This window comes from Leptidea sinapis, chromosome 12, assembly GCF_905404315.1.
Source record: "Leptidea sinapis chromosome 12, ilLepSina1.1, whole genome shotgun sequence".
Lineage (NCBI taxonomy): Eukaryota > Metazoa > Arthropoda > Insecta > Lepidoptera > Pieridae > Leptidea > Leptidea sinapis.
In genome coordinates, this window is record NC_066276.1 from 4,071,770 (window position 1) to 4,095,046 (window position 23,277).

The window sequence follows — 23,277 nt, forward strand, 5'->3', positions numbered from 1 at the left end:
CACAGACAAGAAGACCAAAATTCTATAAACTTGTTCCTGGGAATTCCTTAAGTAAATTAATTCCATGTTGGTACTAACAAACAAAGAAATAGGTTTTTCTCTGTACTTTTTCCAGATCGATATTATTATTACTTAAGTTAGAAGACGTAGGACGGCGAAAGTATTGAGATTCCCCAGGTGTTGAAAAAAAAAACAAAAATTGATTTGTTTGACCAATAAAAATATATATTATACTAGCGGACCAAACAGACGTAAACCTGTACAGACGTTTTAAATTAAAAAAAATCGGTCCAACCGTATAGGAGGAGTTCACTAACATACACATGGGCAGGAGAATTATTATATATGGACTGAATCAAGAATCTAAGCCATTCTCAAATTCACTGGAACTCACAAAAAATCATCATGAAAATCGGTCCAGCCGTTTAGGAGGTAGTTCAATTGTGAAAAGCCATTCTCGAATCCACCTGAAGGCACACAGAAAATTTCCTTAAAATCGGTCCAGCCATTAAGGACAATGACAAACACACGCATAGAAGTAATATATATATAAAGATTTATACAAAGTTTTCCAAGAATTTCAGGTCTGGTGGATGGTCTTATATCTTTAAGTATTGTTTAGATTCTTTAATTTCACTGTAAAATTTAAAATGAAAACATCATGCCGAAATTACCAGCAATACTCCATATTGGTCCAAGAGGTCAGGTGAAGACATGTTCTCTCCAGTTTGTTATCCGCCTGAGACTTTATAGAGATGACGATGGCTAGTCCTCACGTTAGTCGAACTACATCTAAACACAGACAGATTTAAACTCGATCTTACCCATGACCATCCAACACATGTTCGCAGCCTGTAAAGTCGTCGACTGACCAGTGGAAGTGCATCTGCTCGAATATGTATTCACCGATCACGGGACCACCACTCAGTCTGGGCTGCGATTTCGTTTCAAATGTGAAGTATGCTGAAACGAGATTCAAAGTCTGTGGAGATTACGTTTCGAACACTAACTACTAAACTATGGGGTTTTTTTTTATGAAAATAAGGGACGAGATGAGCAGGACGTTTAGCTGATGGTAATTGATAAGCCCTGCCCATAACATTACAACTCAAAACCCAAAAGTTCCAAGCGGCACTACAACTGCGCTTGCCAGCTTAAGACAAAAGATGTTAGGTCTCATTTGTCCAGTAGTTTCACCCCCTACGGCGACCTTCAGCCCGAAACACAATAATGTTTACACATTACTACTTCACATAGGCGCCGTTTTGGTCACCTTAATCTAGCCGGCATCCTGTGCAAAGGAGCCTCCCATTGGCAGAGTGACGCTTAAATTTGGTATTTTTAATTATTAAATCCCAGAAGTGAGGGAACACAATTTATTTAGATAATTTGTTAATCTTTTTACTATCCATATCCTATAATATCACAAAACATGGTCGACCGCCGCGCGTTACTGTCTGTAATACAAATTAGAAAGACTCACTCGTATCCAATCGAAAATTGGCCACTAGATCTACCCATATTCGTTACATTTTTTTTCTTTTTTGATTTAGGGGCTTTTATACGTATGTACATGTCAGCTCCATTATAATCTAAGTACATTAAAAAAACAAAATTCTTAACTTAACAAACTAAAAAAAAAAGTTAATAAAAGGAAAAGCAAGTTATACCTTATTCAACAAATAAGACTTGAGGACGGACTTATGGCATCGTTAGATGCAGGACGGGCAAGTATATTTATAAACTTTCCCGTATCAAATCTGTTCAAACCCATAAGTCCCACAATTTTGTCTCTACTAGACTGAAATCGGACACATTCATTTAACAAGTGCTCAACATCCTCAATTGCTCCACATGAATCACATAGAGGTGACTCCGCAATTTTCATCAAAAATTTAATTCGTTGCATAAATGTGTACAAATAAATACGGGAAAACAATATTTTGAGACAAACTTAAAAATAAATATTTCCGAATTTGTAACGGGTTAGTAGTGTGTGAGTAGTTACTCAAGACCAATATAATTCGAATAAGCATCATATTATATTATTACTAGCTGATCCAGCAAACGTTGTATTGCCGATATTGAAATCGCTCGATACAAAAGTAACTATTGATCGTAGATGGGTGAAAATTTAAAGTTGGATGTATTTTTTAATGCTGACTCATAATCAAACAAATTTAAAAAAATGTCAAACAAATTAAAAAAAAATTTAGCGTGGACCACCCTTAACATTTAGGGGGATGAAAAATAGATGTTGTCCGATTCTCAGACCTACCGAATATGCACTCAAAATTTCATGAGAATCGCTCAAGCCGTTTCGAAGGAGTTTAACTACAAACACCGCGACATGAGATTTTTATATATTAGATATAGATGAATTATAATCTTATATATTCTTAATCTAAGTTATGCGTTTGAAATAAATAAAAATTCATTATTATTCTCAACATAATATATAAATAATGTGTCAATCAAATGAATTGAGTTAGTAAAAAATAAATTCAGTAATTCTAATGCGAAATTGAACAAAACGTTATTGTCCTAGATAAGATTAAATTTGACAAACAAATTTATGGATAAGACATATACTATCAAGCTATTTTATAAAACATTGTAAGAAATAATTTGCTTTGGTTTTCCCCAAAAGATAACAAAATAAGAACATAACAGAAACTATTATCGATACTAACCCGTGATGTTTTTATCTTTAATATATAATGGTATTTTATTTTTGACGAGATTGCGTATTCCTTGTTAGGAGAAATTATTTAATATACTCAAACGACCTGACCCAACACACGTACTGTACATAATAAATAACATACTACTTTTTATAGATTTGTCCACGGACTAGTAAAAAATAAGGACTCCGTGTCACCTTACATAACAGTGAGGCACCACAACAAGCCGATAAACGTGTGAATACATAACCCCACGCATACACTTACACTAATACAAGCCGATCGGCCGCCATTATGAGATTTGCCATCGTCTGTGACAAATCAGTTTGCGTCGCAATAAAATATTTTAAAAATGCCGTTGTGCGTCGTGAAAAAGTGTAAAAACGATACTTTATAAGTATATGTGGCCATATATGATCATTTAAGGGAGAAAAAATTGTGTAACGAGTATCCGTCGTAACCGCACACACACTAGCATAACGGTGCTTCACTTGCTAATATCATAGCGCGGAATCCTTCTTTTCTTACTCGTCCGTGGGATTTGTCAATTAATATTTCATTAAATATGCTCACTGATGTTATAATGAAATTGTTTCACAGGAGAACTGTCAAACCGGTTATCAATTAGATCTCTCATAAAAAATATGTCCATATAACAAATCGATATAGAAACTATCCCATCTCTCAAGTTGGACTAAACTGCACTCCATAATGTAATCCCCATTACAATCCGTTCATTAGTTTAGGAGAAACATTCACTGGAAACAAACATCAGGACACTGGATTTATTTATATTAAGATAACACTATTAAATATTATTCTAGCAATTAAATATTATTTTAATATTTTTGAAACTTTAAAACTTACATATGTTTTAAGAATACTATCATCTATATAATTATTTTCAACTAGCTGACCCAGCAAACGTTGTATTGCCATATAAAGTAATAGGAAGAAATTCAATAATTAAAATTTATGAGGTACAAAAAATAGATGACTACCGATTCTCAGACCTACCAAATATTATTAAATCGTACATAAAATGTATTGTACTACAATAATTATTATATTCAATTGCCATCTTGCATACTGAAACCCCATTTTTGTGGATGGGACAGATAGAATAACATAAAAATGGCGATACAAAAATAAGTGTTGATCGTAGGTGGGTGAAAATTCTAAGTGGTATGTACTTTACAATGCTGAATCATAATAAAATAAAAATAAAAACTATATATTTAGAGGTGGGTCATAATAAAATACCCTTAACGCACGTAGCGATAATCGTCAGAGCACTTTCGCACTACGTCCGATCAGAGTCCTAGTGGTAGAACTATTTCTACGATTGACGGAAAGAAATTGAATGACAGAAGCCGGATAGTACTACGACTAATCCGGACCGTGTTTTCACGGATACGGATTGGATTGGGATGTGACGTCATGCGAAAGCACTCTCACTCACAAAGATAGAAGGATGGATCGAAAAATTGGTTGTCAAATGTGAAGTATTATGGTTAGGCTCAGAAATTTAATTTGTAAAACTTAAGATTTATCAATCTGCATAAAAATTATCTGATAGATAGCTAACAATTGTAGTGAATCTACCAACTACAGTCAGCTAAAATTAAATTTATTTTTAAACTCCTGAGAAAGTTGGAAAGATAAAAACTATTACACTATTCTTTCAATTTGATTTCTGAACGACGCGGACGGGGGACACATCAAAGAAAAAATCAAAATCGTTGTTTTTATTTAATTCCGAGTATTTTCATATTTATACACCTTTTAAATCTTCTCTGGACTTACACAAATAATTCAAGACCAAAATAAGCCAAATCGTCCAGCCGTTCTCGAGTTTTAGCGAGACTAACGAACATCAATTCATTTTTATATATATATAGATATATTAAGTATGTATTATTATTATATTGTAATTATAATAATATATACTTATAATAAAAGTAAGAAATAATAAGTAAATTTTAATTACGATTAGTGTATGATTGCGGTTTTTTTGAATGAACGGTAAGTTAAAATCTATTTATTTATATTACAGTTATCCACTTTGAACTACTACTCATTTTGTTGAAGTCATCAATTAAGAGTTAACTCAGACAAAATAAAAAAAGGAATTCATACGTATTCTCTACAACATCTTAAAATAATAATATAAAGTTAACAAATAAAAATATAAAATAAAAATGTAAAAATTACAAAATTCATTAAGTACTTACTTTATAATTTATTTAATACTTATGCAAAATGTGTTGTTCGAAGTACTTATTACGACCATTTTTAAACATTCCTTATTAGCCATAAGGCCACTAGTAAAGGAGCACAATTGCTACTAAAGTTTTAATTGAAAAATTGTTGTTGTTGTTTGAAATGTATAAGATAGTTTTTATTTTTTATTTACACAAATAAATTTGAATACAAAATTTATGAAAGAGCACTCGTACGGAACACGAGAGGTCGCGGGTTCGTTCGAATTATCCCAGAAGTGATGGTTATCACTTTCAGAAGCATAACAAATTGTTTAGATTTGCAAGAGCGACATCTCAAGTCAATTTCCTAATATGCAAATATTGGGGTTGAGCAGGTTATCAATTGTAAAGTAGATCCAGTATATGAAGCCACAACCTGAGAGTTCAACAAAGGATACAAAATTTTTCAACGATACGTCACTCGAACGGTCGGCTCAGTTGGAAGAGCACTCGCACGGAACGCGAGAGGTCGATTCCCGAATCGTTCATAAAATTTGTTTTCAAATTTATTTGTGTAATTAGTGTGAAGTGAGGGTTATCACTTTCAAAACATAACAAATAGTTTATTTTTTATTTCTTATAAATATAAATTACCAGTCTGCCCCGTATTGAGTAAAATTCCGCTTCCAACATTATCCCAATATCCTTTAAATTTAAGCGGATCGAGAGAGGTCCACGTGGGACATCGGTTCACAGATATTGCGATTGGAGACTGCGATGCTCGTAGCTTAGAGATTTGTTCAGCTGAAATTATAAGCATATATTACATAAATGATCACCGAAGCGTAGCAAGGGACTGGGAAGATTTACGGAAATAATGGAGTGATTAATTATTGACGTAGACGAAAAAATGGAACGGTTCTTCGTGCTTATCGAGCGGAAGCTGCAAATTTTTATCACAATACTTATCCAAATGATTTGAGTTTTCTTTAGTGTTAATTCCGCCAATATTAGTTATTAAACAATTCGACACGTGTTTCGTCTCTACACGAGGCATCCTCAGGACGTGTTGACCCGCCGAAATCTGGCACGAGACAGATTTAGTTTAAAGACAAATATTGGCGGGATTAACGCTAAAGAAAACTCAAATCATTTGGATAATTATGGATTTTCGCAAAGTAACACCTACTTCAATAAGTTTTCGAACCTAATTTACCTAATTTTAAAAAGCCGGAAAATGTAGTTTACTATATTTTCACATTGGTAAATTTTGATCGATAAAACAGCTAAGATAATTAATGCGTTTACATAGAGTCTCTTGCTGTTATACAACAGATAAAAACAGGCCTGGAATAATACTTTAGTATGTGTGACAAGCTACGTCTTACACTCGCGATTTGTATGACACTTTGTGTTAGTGTGCGTGGATTGCTCTAAATAGAGGTTAATTCCGGCCGAATTAATAAATTCCGGAAACGCTCCTGTGATTCCTCTGGTGTTGCAAGAGATTGTGGGCGGCGGTGATCACTTAACAACAGGTGACCCGTACGCTCGTTTGTCCTCCTATTCCATAAAAAAAAATCTATACCCATTTTTTTGGCGTTTGATGAAATGAAATGATGTTTTCACAGCTGTAAGTATATAGTAATAGTCTATCTATAAATGATCTAAGCGATGATATAAGTAAAAGAAACTGTAAAATGTAATACATATATAAGTTATGTATCATGAATAGTTTTTACAATACGCACCACATAATGTCTTATAAATAGAGTCAAATTTTTGATACCTTGGATTGAAAATATTTTTTTAATTAATTCAGTTATGATGTAGCTTTGTAGGATAGTATAATACGATCTATATATACAGTGTGGCCCTACAATGGCGACATTAAATCAATACTAACTCCTACTTAACTTTATACATAACAAAATAAATTAAATAATAAAAATACATATTTGACCTAAATAAACCAATTTTTCTTAACATCCTATAAGTAATCTAGTAGGCGCGAGCTACCGTAGGCTGTGCTACTTCTCGGCTACTTACTACGCCACACCGTAGCCGTCAGTACCTACTCGTAGCTGAATAGCGCCCATGTAAGGATGATTAAAATTTTGTTATCTAAATGTATAATTTCATTGTTTGAAAATTTCATAATTACAATTATTTACTTTAAGTTTTGGAAACATTTTTTTATGATTACGGCTAGTTCTTCCCGTGTGTTTATTTAATGTCGCCATTAAAGCTATCGAGTCTGTGGCACACAAAAGGTGTGCATTGCGCGCAAAATGTCTTTGGCAGATATTTCAGACTCAACGCACACAACGTACACTTTCGGTCATTTTGTCGACGAACTATAGAGACGTACACGCAATGGAAGTACAGAGATTGCGGTGTACTATTTCGTACTTGAGATATGAAAACAGAAGAAGAAATTGAGAATTTTGGGTTCATCCTATTCTTTCAGAAAGATTATTATGCGGACTGTTTCATATTAAACATTCAGTTCGAACAATAAATAAATTTGCACATTTCATCCCACAATTTTCTTTTTAAATTTCTGTCATGATACTCTGCCTCATACAGTGCTGGTCTGTTTTCTATTTCTTTTATCAACATCGATACATCGATGTCTAGCGCCATGATACACGTCAATCACTAGCAAGTGCAGACTAAAGACTAAAGTGAGCCGCGTCGTCTGCGTTAGCGCGTGTAGACGCGAACGTATAAAAAGTGCGTCACGGATAGTCTGTCGTCTGCGATAGGCCTTAAGATTGCAATGCGTTATACAAGTATGTGTTATTAATACAATAAATAAATAAGCGTTTAATTTAATGACCTGTCATTTTATTAAAAAGGCATAAAAGGCATTTATTTTCTCAAAATTGATTCCTTTAGAATTCTTTTTGATGTAATTTCTAATAACTACTAGATACTACTACCGCATCGGAAACAAATGGCGCTCTGAGAGAGAAGAAGCGGCGCAAGAAACTCTCCCAGCATTCTCTTTTTTGCGCTCTTTTCAATAAAAATATACAATATTGTGACTGTACAATTATTAAATTATAAAAATCATAATCTAGTCCCAGGCTGTCTCATCAATTAGATATTCATCAGTGGAGTAATAGGATTTACGACAGAGCCATTTTTTTATAAAACATTTAAATTTATTTATAGATAATGCCTGAACAGTGGCTGGGACTTTATTATAGAAGTGTATACATTTACCCTTAAAGCTATTATGTATCTTATGAAGCCTACTAGAATTAGTTACAAGCAATCCCTTATTTCTAGTGTTATAATAATGAAAATCACTATTAAGAGCAAATTTTAGTAAATAGCAACAAATTATCTGCGTAACTTCAGTTAGCACCTTTTCTTAAATATATTTTAACTTAAAATCATACGTTGTATGTATAGTTAAATGTCGTTAATTTTTCTGATAATAATATCATTTATCAGCCAGCAATAATTCAACTTCAACTGAATCAACTAAATCTATGAAACTACCTCTACATACATCGGAAATACAAGATTATCGTAATGCATAAAAGTACTGCAAGTTAAGCTAAATTGTTGTCTCATTTTCGAGAATTAGTGTGTCATGGACATAAGGACTGGTCACTCTGCCATAATAACTGAGAGCGAAGACTCAGCGTTGTCGACGTGCTTCGATGTGATGACAAATCAAATCAAATCAAATCAAAATCACTTTATTCATGTATGTCATGGAATGACACTTATGAATGTCAAAAAAATTTCTTATTGAATCTACCGCTACTTCGTAAAGGGTCAAGCGAATGATAAGAAGTAGCAAGATATTGGTTGCGACTCTTTTAAATCAAGATTTACATTTTCATCGTCTTACAAATCATTTCAATTACAATATAATAATGTGTAAAGTGATGCAACAAAACACCACAAAAGTCAAATTTAGTCAATGCCTTGAACATTGACATAAGACTTGACATTGTATGACGGAATTATTATTTCTTAAAATTTTTGAAATCACGGAATTTTTTATTTGCTTCAAATAGAAATACAAAATATTCTGTACACTTATATATAGCCCAGTGCTTAGTGACCCTGCCTACTGTGCTAGAGGTCCTGGGCGCGAATCCCGGTAGGTGCAAATAGTTATATCATGAATATGGGTGTTTGTTTCCGGGTCATGGATATTTAAGTAAGTAAGTAAGTATTTATGTATGTTTAAGTAAGTATGTTGTATTAAATATATCGTTGTCTTGTACCCATAGTACAGGCTATGCCTAGTTTGGGGCAAGATAATTTGTGTCAGTGTCTCAATATCTATACTAATATTATAAAGCTGCAGTGTTTGTTTGTTTGTTTGAACGCGCTAATCTCTGGTACTACTGGTCCGATTTGAATGATTCTTTCAGTGTTGGGTAGTCCATTTATCGAGGAAGGCTATAGGCTATGTTTTTTTTTTCAAAATTAGGGATCCGTAATAAAATTGCTATTTTGAAACACAAGGTGTAAAATCGAAAACCTATTTTTGCGTGCGCTGCAAAAACTATTGACAATAGAACAAAATGATGTAGAGGCTATAATATAGGCAATATTTTATTACTTATAAAACTATCGCGTGAATTATACTTTATACGGCAAAACAACGTTTGCCGGGTCAGCTAGTTATATTATATTATTATTAATACTGCGCTTGTGTTTGAAGAGTCCACTCTTCTGTAACTAATTATAATAGTGTTTACAGTTTATTTATTATTTTTCAGTACACAAATACACTTGTTCTGAATTTTTATTGGTACGGTTGGTTATCTTCACCGTTTTTAAAAGCACTTTTTTGCCCTATTTCTCTTGCCCGTTTTAATGCCAGTTTTGAATACGTGTGACCGATGCTTGGGTTTTTCTGGTCATGATGATCCTCGACTTAGAAAGATTGCTTAATTATAATCTCTTTTTATTAATACCTGATTAGTTTTTCCAATACCATAATTTATGGTCATTATTTTTAACACTTATTACATAGATTAAGGATTGGTCTCCGCTGCGCTCCAACTAGATACTGCAGACGTAATTGCAAAGTGCGGTAACTAATACTACGCCCAAGTGGGCGTTCTCGAGCCAGTCTCTAACAGTATGTGACGTTGACGTGCCTCATGTTCTGTTAAACTTTGCAAATAAGTGAAACTAAAATTACATGAACGGTATATAAGGTACAAAATTTGAAATATGACATTAAATGTCAAGATAAGCACGCACACAAGCATTTTTACAAATAGCCAATACATACTACAATATAAAGTTGCCGTAATAAAAAAGCTATTGTTTTTAGGTAGTGCGGTAGTAGAGTGCAGCGGAGACCAATCCCTAATCTAAGACTTACTAGTAATATTGGAAAAAATCTAAACAATTTTGTGTTATAGATCACAGACAAAAATAATAAAAAGTAGTTGGAATTGTGACAGTAAGTCATAAAGTAAATATTGATCAGAAATTTTGACAGGTTACTTGGCAAGTTGTTAATGAAATTATAATAATTTTACTCCATTTCTCTCGAGCAGAATGTTTCGTAACTTTTAATAATTGAATTTAAATTATTTATATTTTAAAAGGTTTGAATCTACAAAGGTCGGCCGTAAACTAGTCCAAACCACTTTGTAGCACATTATACAATTTTGCTTGAAGTTTCCTTAAACAAGGAAAAGTTGTTATTTTCATTAAAATACAGTCGGTCTGGAAACATGATTTAATATCGAATATAACTATTTTTCTGTCCATATCTAAGATAGTACGTATGTACTTCTCCATTCTTTCTGCGTATCACGAATAATAAATACTTAGTTGTAAAAAAGAAACTAAAAGCACTTTTTATAGAAAACCGAACTAAAGAGTAGAAAATATTTCCTAGTATTTAGTTTGGATTACTTATAAAAGCGTGTTTTTTTAGTTTTTTTAAACCATTATTTGCATTTTTGAATTAAAAGTTCTCTTTGGTATTCGAAAATTTCTTAATATTAGATAAATTAATTAAATAAAAGGTTAAAGATTATCTTTAAATTTTGAAATTTAAAGTTAACATCAATTCCTGCCGTATCGACGATAGATGAAAATTATATCAATTAACAAAAAAATTATTATGAAAATTGAAAATTGGAATAATTTTATCAAATTAATGTATTGTCATCGGTTCTCGATAAATCTACCAATTTTTAACGAAATGTGGCCTTTTAAAGTGGGTCAATATCGGGCCCAAATGAGATAGTTACAAACAAACATACATACAAGTGAAGCTAATAAAAATCGTGTAAAAATACAATTAAGGGCAACTGGTTTGTTTATGATTTCTTAATTAGGTCTATTTTAATTTCAGTGTTGGGCAGTTACTCAAATCGATGTTATTTCAGATGTTCGAATTACAGAATATACCTGGGATATTAACAAACTTCTCAGAGCGATCAGAGGATTTTGGTTAGTCAGTCCTGTACAATCCAGGATAACATGAGTGACCGTTTCATTTCGAACAGAAATCCTCCGCAATTAGGACTTAGGACTGTCCATTACACCGATTGTGAGGTCTGTTAGTGGTGTGTGACCCCTGAGGTCATGAATTTGGGTTATGGTGCAGGTAACAACCTCTTTCAACTGTCTACAGATTGTGAGGATTGCTAATTGGGTATATTGTAGGTTGTTGGTGAGGATAGCGTATCCACGAACGTATTTGGCTGAAGAACAGTGGCTAAAGTGACATTTGGCCCGCGACCTAGGTCACTGAGCCTTTTTTTTATGGAATAGGAGGACAAACGAGCGTACGGGTCACCTGGTGTTAAGTGATCACCGCCGCCCACATTCTCTTGCAACACCAGAGGAATCACAAGAGCGTTGCCGGCCTTTAAGGAAGGTGTACGCGCTTTTTTTGAAGGTACCCATGTGTTATCGTCCCGGAAACACCGCACAAGGAAGCTCATTCCACAGCTTTGTAGTATGTGGAAGAAAGCTCCATGAAAACCGCACTGTGGAGGACCGCCACTCATCCAGATGGTGGGGATGATATCCTAATTTGTGGCGTGTCGTGTGAAGGTGGAAGCCTTTTGCAAATCAATCTGCTGCAGCGTTACAAATTTAACCGCTTTGTTCCTCAATCCATTTTAGTTACTCCGTTGTCTGGTGCAACTATCCAGAGATTATAATGACACTGATAGATTAGTGCTCAAGTGAAGGTTTTATTATTCAACTTAGCACTGTTGTCCTATGGTTCTAATACATTAAAAGGGGAGTTTAAAGGGGTTCATAAGCCTGCCGCTTGAGATTGAAATATTTGAGCGCCTTTTTATAGGGTGGGACACTCATCATTTTCCTTGTCCTCTTGCATCATCAGGAATCACAAGAGCATATCCTGCGTTTTTGTTAGTGTATACTCTTTTTTGAAGCGTTTATTTATACGTGATAGAAAGTTACATTTAGGGAAGGCTTACTCGTATATCCGGATGCGTAAGATGATATTAGAGTTTGGTAAAGGTTTTTTTTTGGTATAGGTACTAAGATCCGGCAGCACATAAATAAAGGTGAATATTTTTACGAGGGTGCAGCATGCAGATGCGATACTTCCCAAGAAAGTGCGGCATAAAATATATTATAATAAATAAAAGGGCTATTCTTATATAATTCATGATAGCTCTCCGAGCGCTCAGAGGATGAGAAACCACAGTAAGTGCCGCAACTTCATACTGTAATGCATGTCTCTTATTTTTTGTAGTATTTGTCACATTGTATCAATCCCCAATTTAATATTTTAAAATATAATAAAACTGTCGACACGCCCCGCTAGGAGTACGACCCGGCTACACTAATTTCGGCGTACTTAGTATTGTACTTGTTGGCGTACTTGTTGGATTGGAAAGGCCAATCAATAATTTAAGGAGCTAATAGACGTACCTAATTATATTCTAAGAGGTTTACATAAAACAAAAATATTAAACGCAAGTGGATCTCTTGTGTCTCTCGGATCTGTCGTTTAGTTTGCTACTCTAAAGTAATAAAATAAATTAATCGATATTAAAATAACAGCACTACTATTGGATCAATCAATTTTCATAGGATATATATACCTATTATTATCCTAAACATCCAAGGATACAAAAGTGTAGCGATAAGAATCTCGAGACAATTTTCTGTTATTCTATTATCTAACACAGTCTATTATTTACCACATTTTGTGGTAGAAGACACACAATGAAGAAGTCTCTACGCACCGCCATATTGCTACGAATTTAATATTCATAATTAAAAAAAAATCAGGAATACCTTAGAATGAGGGTATTATATATGTATATGACAAAGTAGGTCGGTACTATCGTATACTATTTTTCCTATTAAGTTGCGCAAAGTTCAACCACTATATATACACAACCTCTATTAATTAATATAATACAAGGTGCAAGCATACTCACCAAAAGTGCCTTCTCCATTATCTATGTCAGGTAAAGTTTTATTTTATATCTCACTCCATTAACATTAACCCATATTTAAGTAATGCAATTATGAGTAGGTACCGTACTTTAGTCGTATTTACTTTTATATAGCTGGTTACTTTTAATTAGTTAATATTTTTATGTAGTTATATTTTTTTGTTTCACTCAAAAACAAACAATAATGAATAAATAATGTAAATTGTAAACTGATCTGTGATCACATATTATGACTTTAAAGTTTCGAACTCAGATTGACATTTGACAGAATTGTCAACTTGTCAGTCAGTACTTTAGAAACTTCAGAAATTGACAAGCTAATACATTATCTTGTTTACTCAGTCTACGCATTAGTTACTATATAATTATCTTTAATTATCTTTACGTCACCAAATGGCCCAACGGAAGACCAGCGCTGGTTTTCAAACCAACAAATATGCTGAGTTGGGACCACTTTGTGACGTATAGAAAATAATATTTCTCAATTTTGTTTTATGTTTTACTGTACTATATCGTCATGAATAAACTTTTTTTCTTTCTTTCTTCCTTATAGTTATTTTCATACATTCCCTCACGCTCACTACATTCCCGCATGCTCAGCTACATTCCCGCACGCTCAACAATGTATGGGAAAGTGGTACTTTGCGCACGCAAATGCATGTGCAAAATCGAACTTTGCGCACGATAATAGGAAAAAAGTCTTTATTTCCATAAATATATTTTCTAATAAAGAGTCATGAATATTGAAAGAGTATCAATTTTGATTTTATATTGACTGTGATTGCAAAACCGCGATTATTGCTCGTTTAAGGAATGTAATATTAAAGCTTGCGTGTAATATAAACTCCACGTTAAAGAACAATTTAATATCGTAAAAATAAATACGTGCGCAACACTGCGTAACGGGAGATTAAAGTCGTAAATATTTTAAGTATCTCTCCCGAAACAATCCACAAAAATGTTAGATATAAAATAACTGTATATGGTTATTACTTTTCATATTTATGTGAACGTTGAAAACAAGACTCGACATCGTCTTCTTTTCATTAAATGTCAACCTGTCAAATTTTCAACATTCATACGGGTAAAACTGAAATCTGATCTTAATAACATATTAAAGTGGAGACATGCCATTTGCTTTTAAAAAAATTATATTCTATCTACTGCTTATATTCATTAGACGAATATTTTCAATTAAAAATTAACAATTTTTTTCATTCTTTGGTCGGAAAGGTAATTTCGCGACAGTTGTGCTAGAAGATGGATGGACAGTTAGATACTGTTGACTGGTATGTCAATCAATTTGATAGCAGCGCCTTCAAGGCAGGACCCTCTTTCACCACGACAATGCTTCAGCGCACTCCGCAAAACGGACTGTTGAATATTTGACTATGGCAGATATCGAGATAATGAGTGATCCGCTATACAGTACTGACCTTGCGAATTTTATTTATTTCCAAGAAGTAAAGATGAAATTCGAGGTATTCGCTTTACGTGCCCTGAAGATGCGGTGAAAGCTAACGAAAATGCCATAGAAGAGACACCTAAGGAAGAATGGGCCAACTGCTTTTCTCAGTGGTTCCATTAAATGCCATGATGTGCAGAGAGGAACGGAGATTACTTCGAAAAACAATAAAAGTATTGGCAACTTTCTACATTAAGCCGTTTTTCATTTTCTAAAGATTTTCAGTGTTACCCACGTATAATAAATAATACTGCTACTAATCATTTGTTAAATTGATATTATTGTAACGATTTAGCAATGTATTCTGTAAAATTTTCACGTTATAAATGTGGCAAACATGTACTTTATAATATTTATGTAACATCAATCTAACATGTTAATGTAAATAAAAACTTTGACTTTGACTTTTCTAACGACTTATCATATATTCTCACAAATTTAGATGGAATATACACTCCTTTTTTGTAGGTGCGTTGTGGTATCGATATCGAAAAAACTACGCCATTGTTTTGGTGATGGCAATGAAAGGTTATGGCATGTGGTGTGATGTCAGTAACAGGAATCAGGTCAAACAGCTCTTTGGAATATTCCCTGTATTTTTGCGACAATTCGGTACAAAGCCCGCAACGAAGCGACGTTTCTACATAACGCCAAACTGTCGAGACGTTCTCGGCATACTAGGGCTCGAAAATATAAGGAGCTTAAGGTTGCACGCATTCAAAGGGTTAAACCTGATACGGGAAAGCCTATCGCTATACCAGATATAAGAGTAATCATTACTCCACATCCCTTCACGATGCAATCCCTCTAAGCTTCAATTCGATATAATTATGACGCGCGAAAGTGTATCTATGAGTATTATTTTATGTGTAGCAAAAGAATGCTTTCCTGGAAAAAATTTTTTTCCCTTACTGTGTTTTAAAATTGGGCAGCCGAATACGTACCGGTGGTGTCATTCCTCGAATTGGTGCATATGGACCGGAGGAAGAGTTCTAAATTGCGACGTGGAGTATTTTGTTTTCCTTCAGACCAAAAAATTTATGAAATACACACTGTGATAGCGCAGTAACGAATTTATAACTATAATTTTATAATGATAGGTTTGTTTTCTCTCCGTCCTTCTGTCTGTCTGTCCAGACCCTTTATCTCGGGACCGCGTGGAGATATCGAGTTGAAATTGAAATGATAAGTCTACCGTCTCTTCAAGCTTTGAGAAAATCAAACAAAGTGAAAATAATAAAAAATAATACAAGATACGGCCGTTTATGCCACAAAAACGTATATTTCGTCACTCAACGGAATTAATATTTATAGAGTATTTTCCAATGACCTAGACCTATGAAATTTGGGAAGAAATACCGTCTTGTACATATAAGTTTAGGTTAAAATCTGGAAACTATACTGATTTAAAAAAGAAATTTAAATCATAAGAAAATTTTTAGGGAACCCTCATTGGGCGAGTCTCATTTGCTCTTGTCCGATTTTTCTTTCTGTGTGAATCCCTTCTAATATTGTACATGGGAATGTAAGTTTGTTTCTTTAGACTTTCACGCCTAAAACACAAAACCGATTTTGATAAAATTTTGTGCAGAGATAGACTAGAGCTTGAAAAAGGACATAGGTTACTTTTTATTGCAAAAAAAAATGGAGGGGTTGAAATAGGGGGAGGCAGTGTGTATGGAAATTTGTCATCATCGAAGAAATTAAACTTTGTATTTAGGCACTTGATAAGAAATAATTTGTAAACATTTGTTCCAACATTTTTGAAACTTTGACCTACATGGGGATGAAATAGGAGATTAAAGTTCACAGGGAAATACTATTAAAGAGACTGTCCATAATAACAAGGGATATGCGCTGTATCATAGAAGAGCGGAAAGAGCAGTTAGTATGTGTATTATTGTAAAAAATACAAAAAAAATGACCAAAGAAACAATTCAACGCGGACGAAATCGCGGGTAAAAACTAGTCTTATCATAAAAGTAAAATTGTCATATCCAGTACTTTATCAAAAGAAGCTGTAGACTTTACGATTGCACAATTTTTTACATTAGTGAAACAAGCACTTTATGGAAACATTGTGTGGTTTAGACAAGGTAAAGTTTTAATAAGCTTTGGATTTGTAATGTATTTAGCTTAAGAGCTGTTAGAACGGAAACTAAAATCATACTTTTATTTTACTGTGATTATATTGATGTTTTTTATACAGCTCCGCTCCAACTAGATACCGCAGGCGTAGTCGCAAAGTGAGGCAACCAATACTACGCTCAATCACTTTATCCGTAAGTATTTTATTAATTTCTATGTAAAATAACACGAAGCGTATGTAACAAAATTTGAAAGATGCCATTGAGTTTCAAGATGCCACGCACAGAAGCATCCAATAGTTGCCGTGATAGAAAAGCCATTGTTCTTAGGTAGTACGGTATGTAGTTGGAGAGCAGCGGAGACGAATCCTTAATCTATGGTAACGATATATTTTTGCACCTCACGCTAGACAATTTCCGAAATTATATGTTCCGAATATAAAAGGTAACTTATGAGTATGAGGTCATAAATATTATTACTTATTAAAAACTTCAGTTTTTTTTTATTTAAAGGAGGAAGGCGGGAATGCATGTATTTTGGGACCTACTGAATGAAGTGGCGTACATCATGGAAACTAATTAATAATTGTAGAACGTAACAAAACTAAGAAAAAAGCAAATTGTACGTAAGACTAAAAGTGGGAGAAAAAAGATATACCTAAAAGTAAAATATGACCCAAAATAATTAATCAATATATATTGTTCAATCAATAATTTGTATCTTAATGTCTATGCCTAATTACTGTCTGCTGAAAGATAATATGTATATTTACTAGCTGACCCAGCACACGTTGTATTGCCGATATTAAAATCGCGATACAAAAGTAACTGATGATCGTAGATGGGTGAAAATTTGAAGTTGTATGTATTTTTTAATGCAGTCAGCATTAAAAAATAATATCAAACAAATTAAAAAAAAACTCAATAAAATTAAAACAATAAATTGGCGTGGACCACCCTTAACATTTAGGGGGATGAATAATAGATGTGTTTCCGATTCTCAGACCTACCCAATATGCACTTAAAATTTCATGAGAATCGGTCAAGCCGTTTCGAAGGAGTTTAACTACAAACACCGCGAGATTAGAATTTTATATATTAGATTATATGTGGAAGGTTACCCAGTAACTAATAATTATTGAGGATTCACAATTCATTCTTTCTTCAAGCAGGTATCGAATATTTACCTAACTACTGATTTTAGTATCAAAAAACGATAATAATCTTATTGAATCTTATTGTGAATTACTTCTGAATTGATGATTTGAGTAGGTATCAATGATGTTTAGAACTTCATTGGTAGGTATATATAGTTTGATGGTGTCGGAAGTCGGAACATCCATACAAAAATGACTGTCATGTAAAAAAATATACACTTCAATTGAGCAAAACGTTCGTAAGTGCTAGATGACTTATATTTTAATAAATTACATCAAATTATTTCTTTTGACTCCCATGTCTTAGCGCCTTAATATTTTTTATATAAACATCGTTTAAACTTAAGTTTATAATTAATATAAACTTGTGCGATGCCGCCTCCTTAATGTATTATGTGGGTCCATTCTCGCCATCCTCCTTTGGAGTTGAATGCGTTTATTATACGTTAGAAACCTCGACATGACACATATTGTTTTGAGGTCAACAGGAGACAGAATTGCAGTGATTGCCTTGTAAAATGTAGCTATGGAGGTGTCAGACATTTTTAAGACAAGAAGCCGTCATATTACATTCGTGTATTTTAATATCGATAGATATTCTCAGAGTCTGTGTCGACGACCATAAAAGGTCGGGGCACTCGTGAACAGTTAGAACTAAAAAGACTGCTCAAATCAGAATGTGCTGAAATAATATACATGTTATGAAACAAAAAATTTATCTCTAGAAATGAATATCCCGGTTGAAACCCTTTAAGAAGACCTGAAGTTTATCGTTATCTACAGTTTATCTACAGTTAATGAAGGTGGATCGAACAAAATGCTTGCTGGTCTAATACGTAGCTGTAAAGCAGCGACATATCCGTTGAACTTTTTTCACTGATGATAAAAATTTCCCCATGTAAGAGCAACAATCAAAGTGATAAAGTGTACGTTCGTAGCTCCAAAGAGGCTTCACAAGTGATCGGAATAGTGCAAAGTGGTCATCATCCTGAGTCAGTCATGACTAGTGGGGGTGACTTATAAAGGAGTTACATTATAATAATAATAATAATAATAATAATTTGTATTAACACATTCTCCTTAACAAATAGTGGCAAGAACCTTCTTTTAAGCATATAAGGAATGCTAATGCCAGGAGGCTCCGCTCTTTTTAAGCCTTAAAATAGCACTAGCATAATCCACATATAATCTTTGTGAACTTTTAGAAATATGAGAAAGCATGTGTGTGTATGTGTGTGTGGCTGTGTGTGTGTGTGTGTGTGTGTGTGTGTGTGTGTTTTAGCGTATGTGTTGTAAGAGCGACATAAGAGCAGTTTAGTATTATCATAATAATTGTAATTGTTGTTAATTGTTAAGAAAGAGTGTAGACTTCAGCCAAAGTATACCAAGAGACTGTCTTAGATCGTACTTTCGACTTTCCAGCAAGACTGCATCTTGGCACACATCACAAGGCACGAACTATATACCCGAGCTTAGCTGGAGCCAAGAGCTGAAGACATGACAAGGGGATCTTAACATCTTGGAATAAAAATAATGGTCAGTCTTAGAAGACAAGGTCTTCTCGAAACCACAAGCCAACATTGCTATCCAGACAAGCAGCGATTGGCAATTTATCCCATGGAAATAGTGCATTGTTCCATAGATTCATGGCCAAATAGATTAAAGGCCTGAAGTAAATCCATGAGTTGTCATTTCAAGATTTTTTTATTTATTGCCGAGAATTGAATAAATAAATACATATAAGTTGTCTAAAGATTACATTATAAACATTTTATTACAGTCATAAAAATATATTTGAGACCTGGAAATCACAAATAAATATACTTAATTATTTTGATCAATCAAGAGTTACAAAAATGTCAAAAGTGTGTTAATGTACAATTTAATAACCGTGGTTAATAACATACTTATTTTCATCCCCTTTATGACGTTCTTCCACTGAAATTTCCCCGTCCAATAAATGTTGAATGTTTGTTAATGTATGTGTTTAGTCCATATTTTCATTTCATTTCATTTCATTTCATTTCATTTCATTTCATTTCATTTCATTTCATTTCATTTCATTTCATTTCATTTCATTTCATTTCATTTCATTTCATTTCATTTCATTTCATTTCATTTCATTTCATTTCATTTCATTTCATTTCATTTCATTTCATTTCATTTCATTTCATTTCATTTCATTTCATTTCATTTCATTTCATTTCATTTCATTTCATTTCATTTCATTTCATTTCATTTCATTTCATTTCATTTCATTTCATTTCATTTCATTTCATTTCATTTCATTTCATTTCATTTCATTTCATTTCATTTCATTTCATTTCATTTCATTTCATTTCATTTCATTTCATTTCATTTCATTTCATTTCATTTCATTTCATTTCATTTCATTTCATTTCATTTCATTTCATTTCATTTCATTTCATTTCATTTCATTTCATTTCATTTCATTTCATTTCATTTCATTTCATTTCATTTCATTTCATTTCATTTCATTTCATTTCATTTCATTTCATTTCATTTCATTTCATTTCATTTCATTTCATTTCATTTCATTTCATTTCATTTCATTTCATTTCATTTCATTTCATTTCATTTCATTTCATTTCATTTCATTTCATTTCATTTCATTTCATTTCATTTCATTTCATTTCATTTCATTTCATTTCATTTCATTTCATTTCATTTCATTTCATTTCATTTCATTTCATTTCATTTCATTTCATATCATTTCATTTCATTTCATTTCATTTCATTTCATTTTATTTCAAATGGACAGTGCCCCTGAGCATAAGAATTTTCAGATATATCAAAACTGAAAGTGCCGTACGCCACCCTGCTCCCTCACCAAGTTCTGACCTTTATTTTGTTTATAAGATGGTTTATTTTGCATTGTCTTATAGCTTGTTTCAATAGGTTTCTGATACATTCACTCAAATCATCCTAATTATAATCAATCTATTGCTACACGTAAAATAATACGCATTGACATAATGCTGCGCCAAATCACGAAGATCCGAGACACACCGCGCTATTTGTTTCCCGGAACGGAAAGGATATGGAATCCATGGCAAAAGGTAGTACGAAGTGTATCGTCTAGTATTTCGCATAGCACATAAAACCTCTGGTTTGAATGGTAATGGTCTGATAAAATTTGTTATCATTACAGCCCTAATTTATAAATAGCCTAGCTTGTACCCGCGCCTTCATCCGCGTGGACATCGATCTCTTATTTCATCTTCAAATAGATGATTGTTTTCTTTTTATCAAGTACCTAAAGTAAAGTTTATCTCCGAAAATAACATATTTCTATGAATAATTTTATCTCGTATTTCAACCCCTTCATGTTCTTATTAACAAAAAGGGTAGCTTATGTGTCCATTTTTAAACCAAAAATAATCACAATCGAATTCGGAGTTAGGCGCAATTTTAAGTTAGGCGTAATTTTGTTTGGACTTCCACACGAACTTTCATCCCCACACATGTCGAAAATTCTAAAACGCTAGAAACTATATCTATTTACTTCTTATTAAGTGCATAAATACAAAATTTCATGTCGAATTTCCATGCAAACTTCCATCCCCTATTTAAAACCCTCCAAGCCTTTGTTCGTAAATGCGTAACAAAAAAACTTACATTCACATTTATAATATTAGTAGGGATTACTCATTTTATTAAGAGTTATATAAATAGTTCAATTAACTTTTTGGGTATAAAACCTGTAAGAACAGTTTATTTCGCTGGCAAAAAAGTGAATTATTAAAAAATAAATGAAAAATTCAAATCGGAAGGACGTGTTATGCATATGAGATGGCCGATGGGGATCAAAAATATTTTCATAATATTCTACTCAAATCACGTTGCGTGTCAGAACGAAGCACTCAAGAGTCAAAACAACATTTATTGGAAGTTATTCAAAGCACGTCAGGCGAGAGCTTAATAAAAAAACATGTCACGGAGAAATACACAACTGGTTACAATTTTCCATCAATTAAGTACAGAATCAATCTCGATTCGGTCAGTTGATTTGAAATTATATTCAACGCAATGTTGCCGAGTTTCGTTATGAATTGAAAACATCAAAGTAAAGTTAATGAAAGAAAGAATTCATGTTAATATTAAAATGATTGGGAATTTGTAATTGAAGTTTTAGTGTTAAGTTTTCTAGGGAGCAATTAAACGAATAACCAGTTGACCTATACCTGGCGTATTAAAAACGAGAGAAGTTTTTATCTTCTTCTCGAGTGGACGGTCACCTCAAATACAGGTTGTCGAGCACGCAGGGCAACCAGTCATGTACGCAATAGTCTGTTTTATTATCACATTAAGGGACGAGACGAGCAGTACGTTCAGCTGATGGATTTTTCCGGGATAAATAGCCTATGTCATTTCCCATGCTCTAGTCTATCGCTATACCAAATTTCAAACAACCGGTTGAGTAGCTCCGGCGTAAAAGCTTTACAGACATACTTACATTCACATTTATAATATTAGTAGGGATTTAGAATATTAAAACAAAAGATAACGCATACATTGATTGGGTTGTCAGTTCCTCTAATGAAAATGAAATCTACTTGGGCAAAGTGGCAGCGTCCGCTGATTAGCATTATATTACCAAATGAATTAAAGAGACGAGCAGGATTTTAATTGATACGCCATGCCCATTACAATGCTCGAGATTCTTGAGAAACCCAAAAATTCTGAGCAGCACTTCAATTGCGCTCCGTAAGAACTGTAACGTAAGAAGTTAAGTCTCATTTTCCCAGTAATTTCACTAGCTACGGTGCCCTAAACAATAATGTTTACACATTACTTATTCACGCAGATATAAGCGCCGCTGTTGCACCCATTATCTTACCGGCATCCTGTGCAAAGGAGCCTCCCACTGGTAATCACATAAAGTACAAGTGCGTGGCATTAAAGCTAACTTTAACGAAAACTATGAAAACGGATCTGTTTACGAACCAGTCTCAATAATACGATATTATATAAAATACCAACAGACTTTGGGGTAGAAAGGATAGTCTAATTGGCAATTACGGGCATAACAGCACGTCCCATAAAATAAATTAAGTGCACATCAATACTTTACCGTCAGACGCCGCAGTCTTCTTCGGTTTCACGGCCATTGAACCCAAGTTTAATTTTATTATTTTGTTGCTCATTTTAATTCTATTATGATTCCTACGTCCAGTTGCGAACTGCGAATTTTAAATTTTGCTCCGAT

At 33.4% G+C, this 23,277-nt stretch overlaps 1 protein-coding gene across 1 annotated transcript in view; it reads right to left on the bottom strand.

The window, feature by feature from the left end:
- Nucleotides 1-23,277, bottom strand: part of LOC126967128 (carbonic anhydrase 1-like) — a 32,763-nt gene extending 9,486 nt beyond the window's left edge. Inside the window, exons 1-3 of the mRNA XM_050811551.1 lie at nt 23,143-23,277; nt 5,543-5,692; nt 825-963 (exon numbers count right to left, since the gene is read on the bottom strand). Coding sequence (XP_050667508.1) covers nt 825-963; nt 5,543-5,692; nt 23,143-23,215 — 362 coding nt within the window. The 5' untranslated portion in view covers nt 23,216-23,277. The remainder of the gene's footprint in view (nt 1-824; nt 964-5,542; nt 5,693-23,142) is intronic.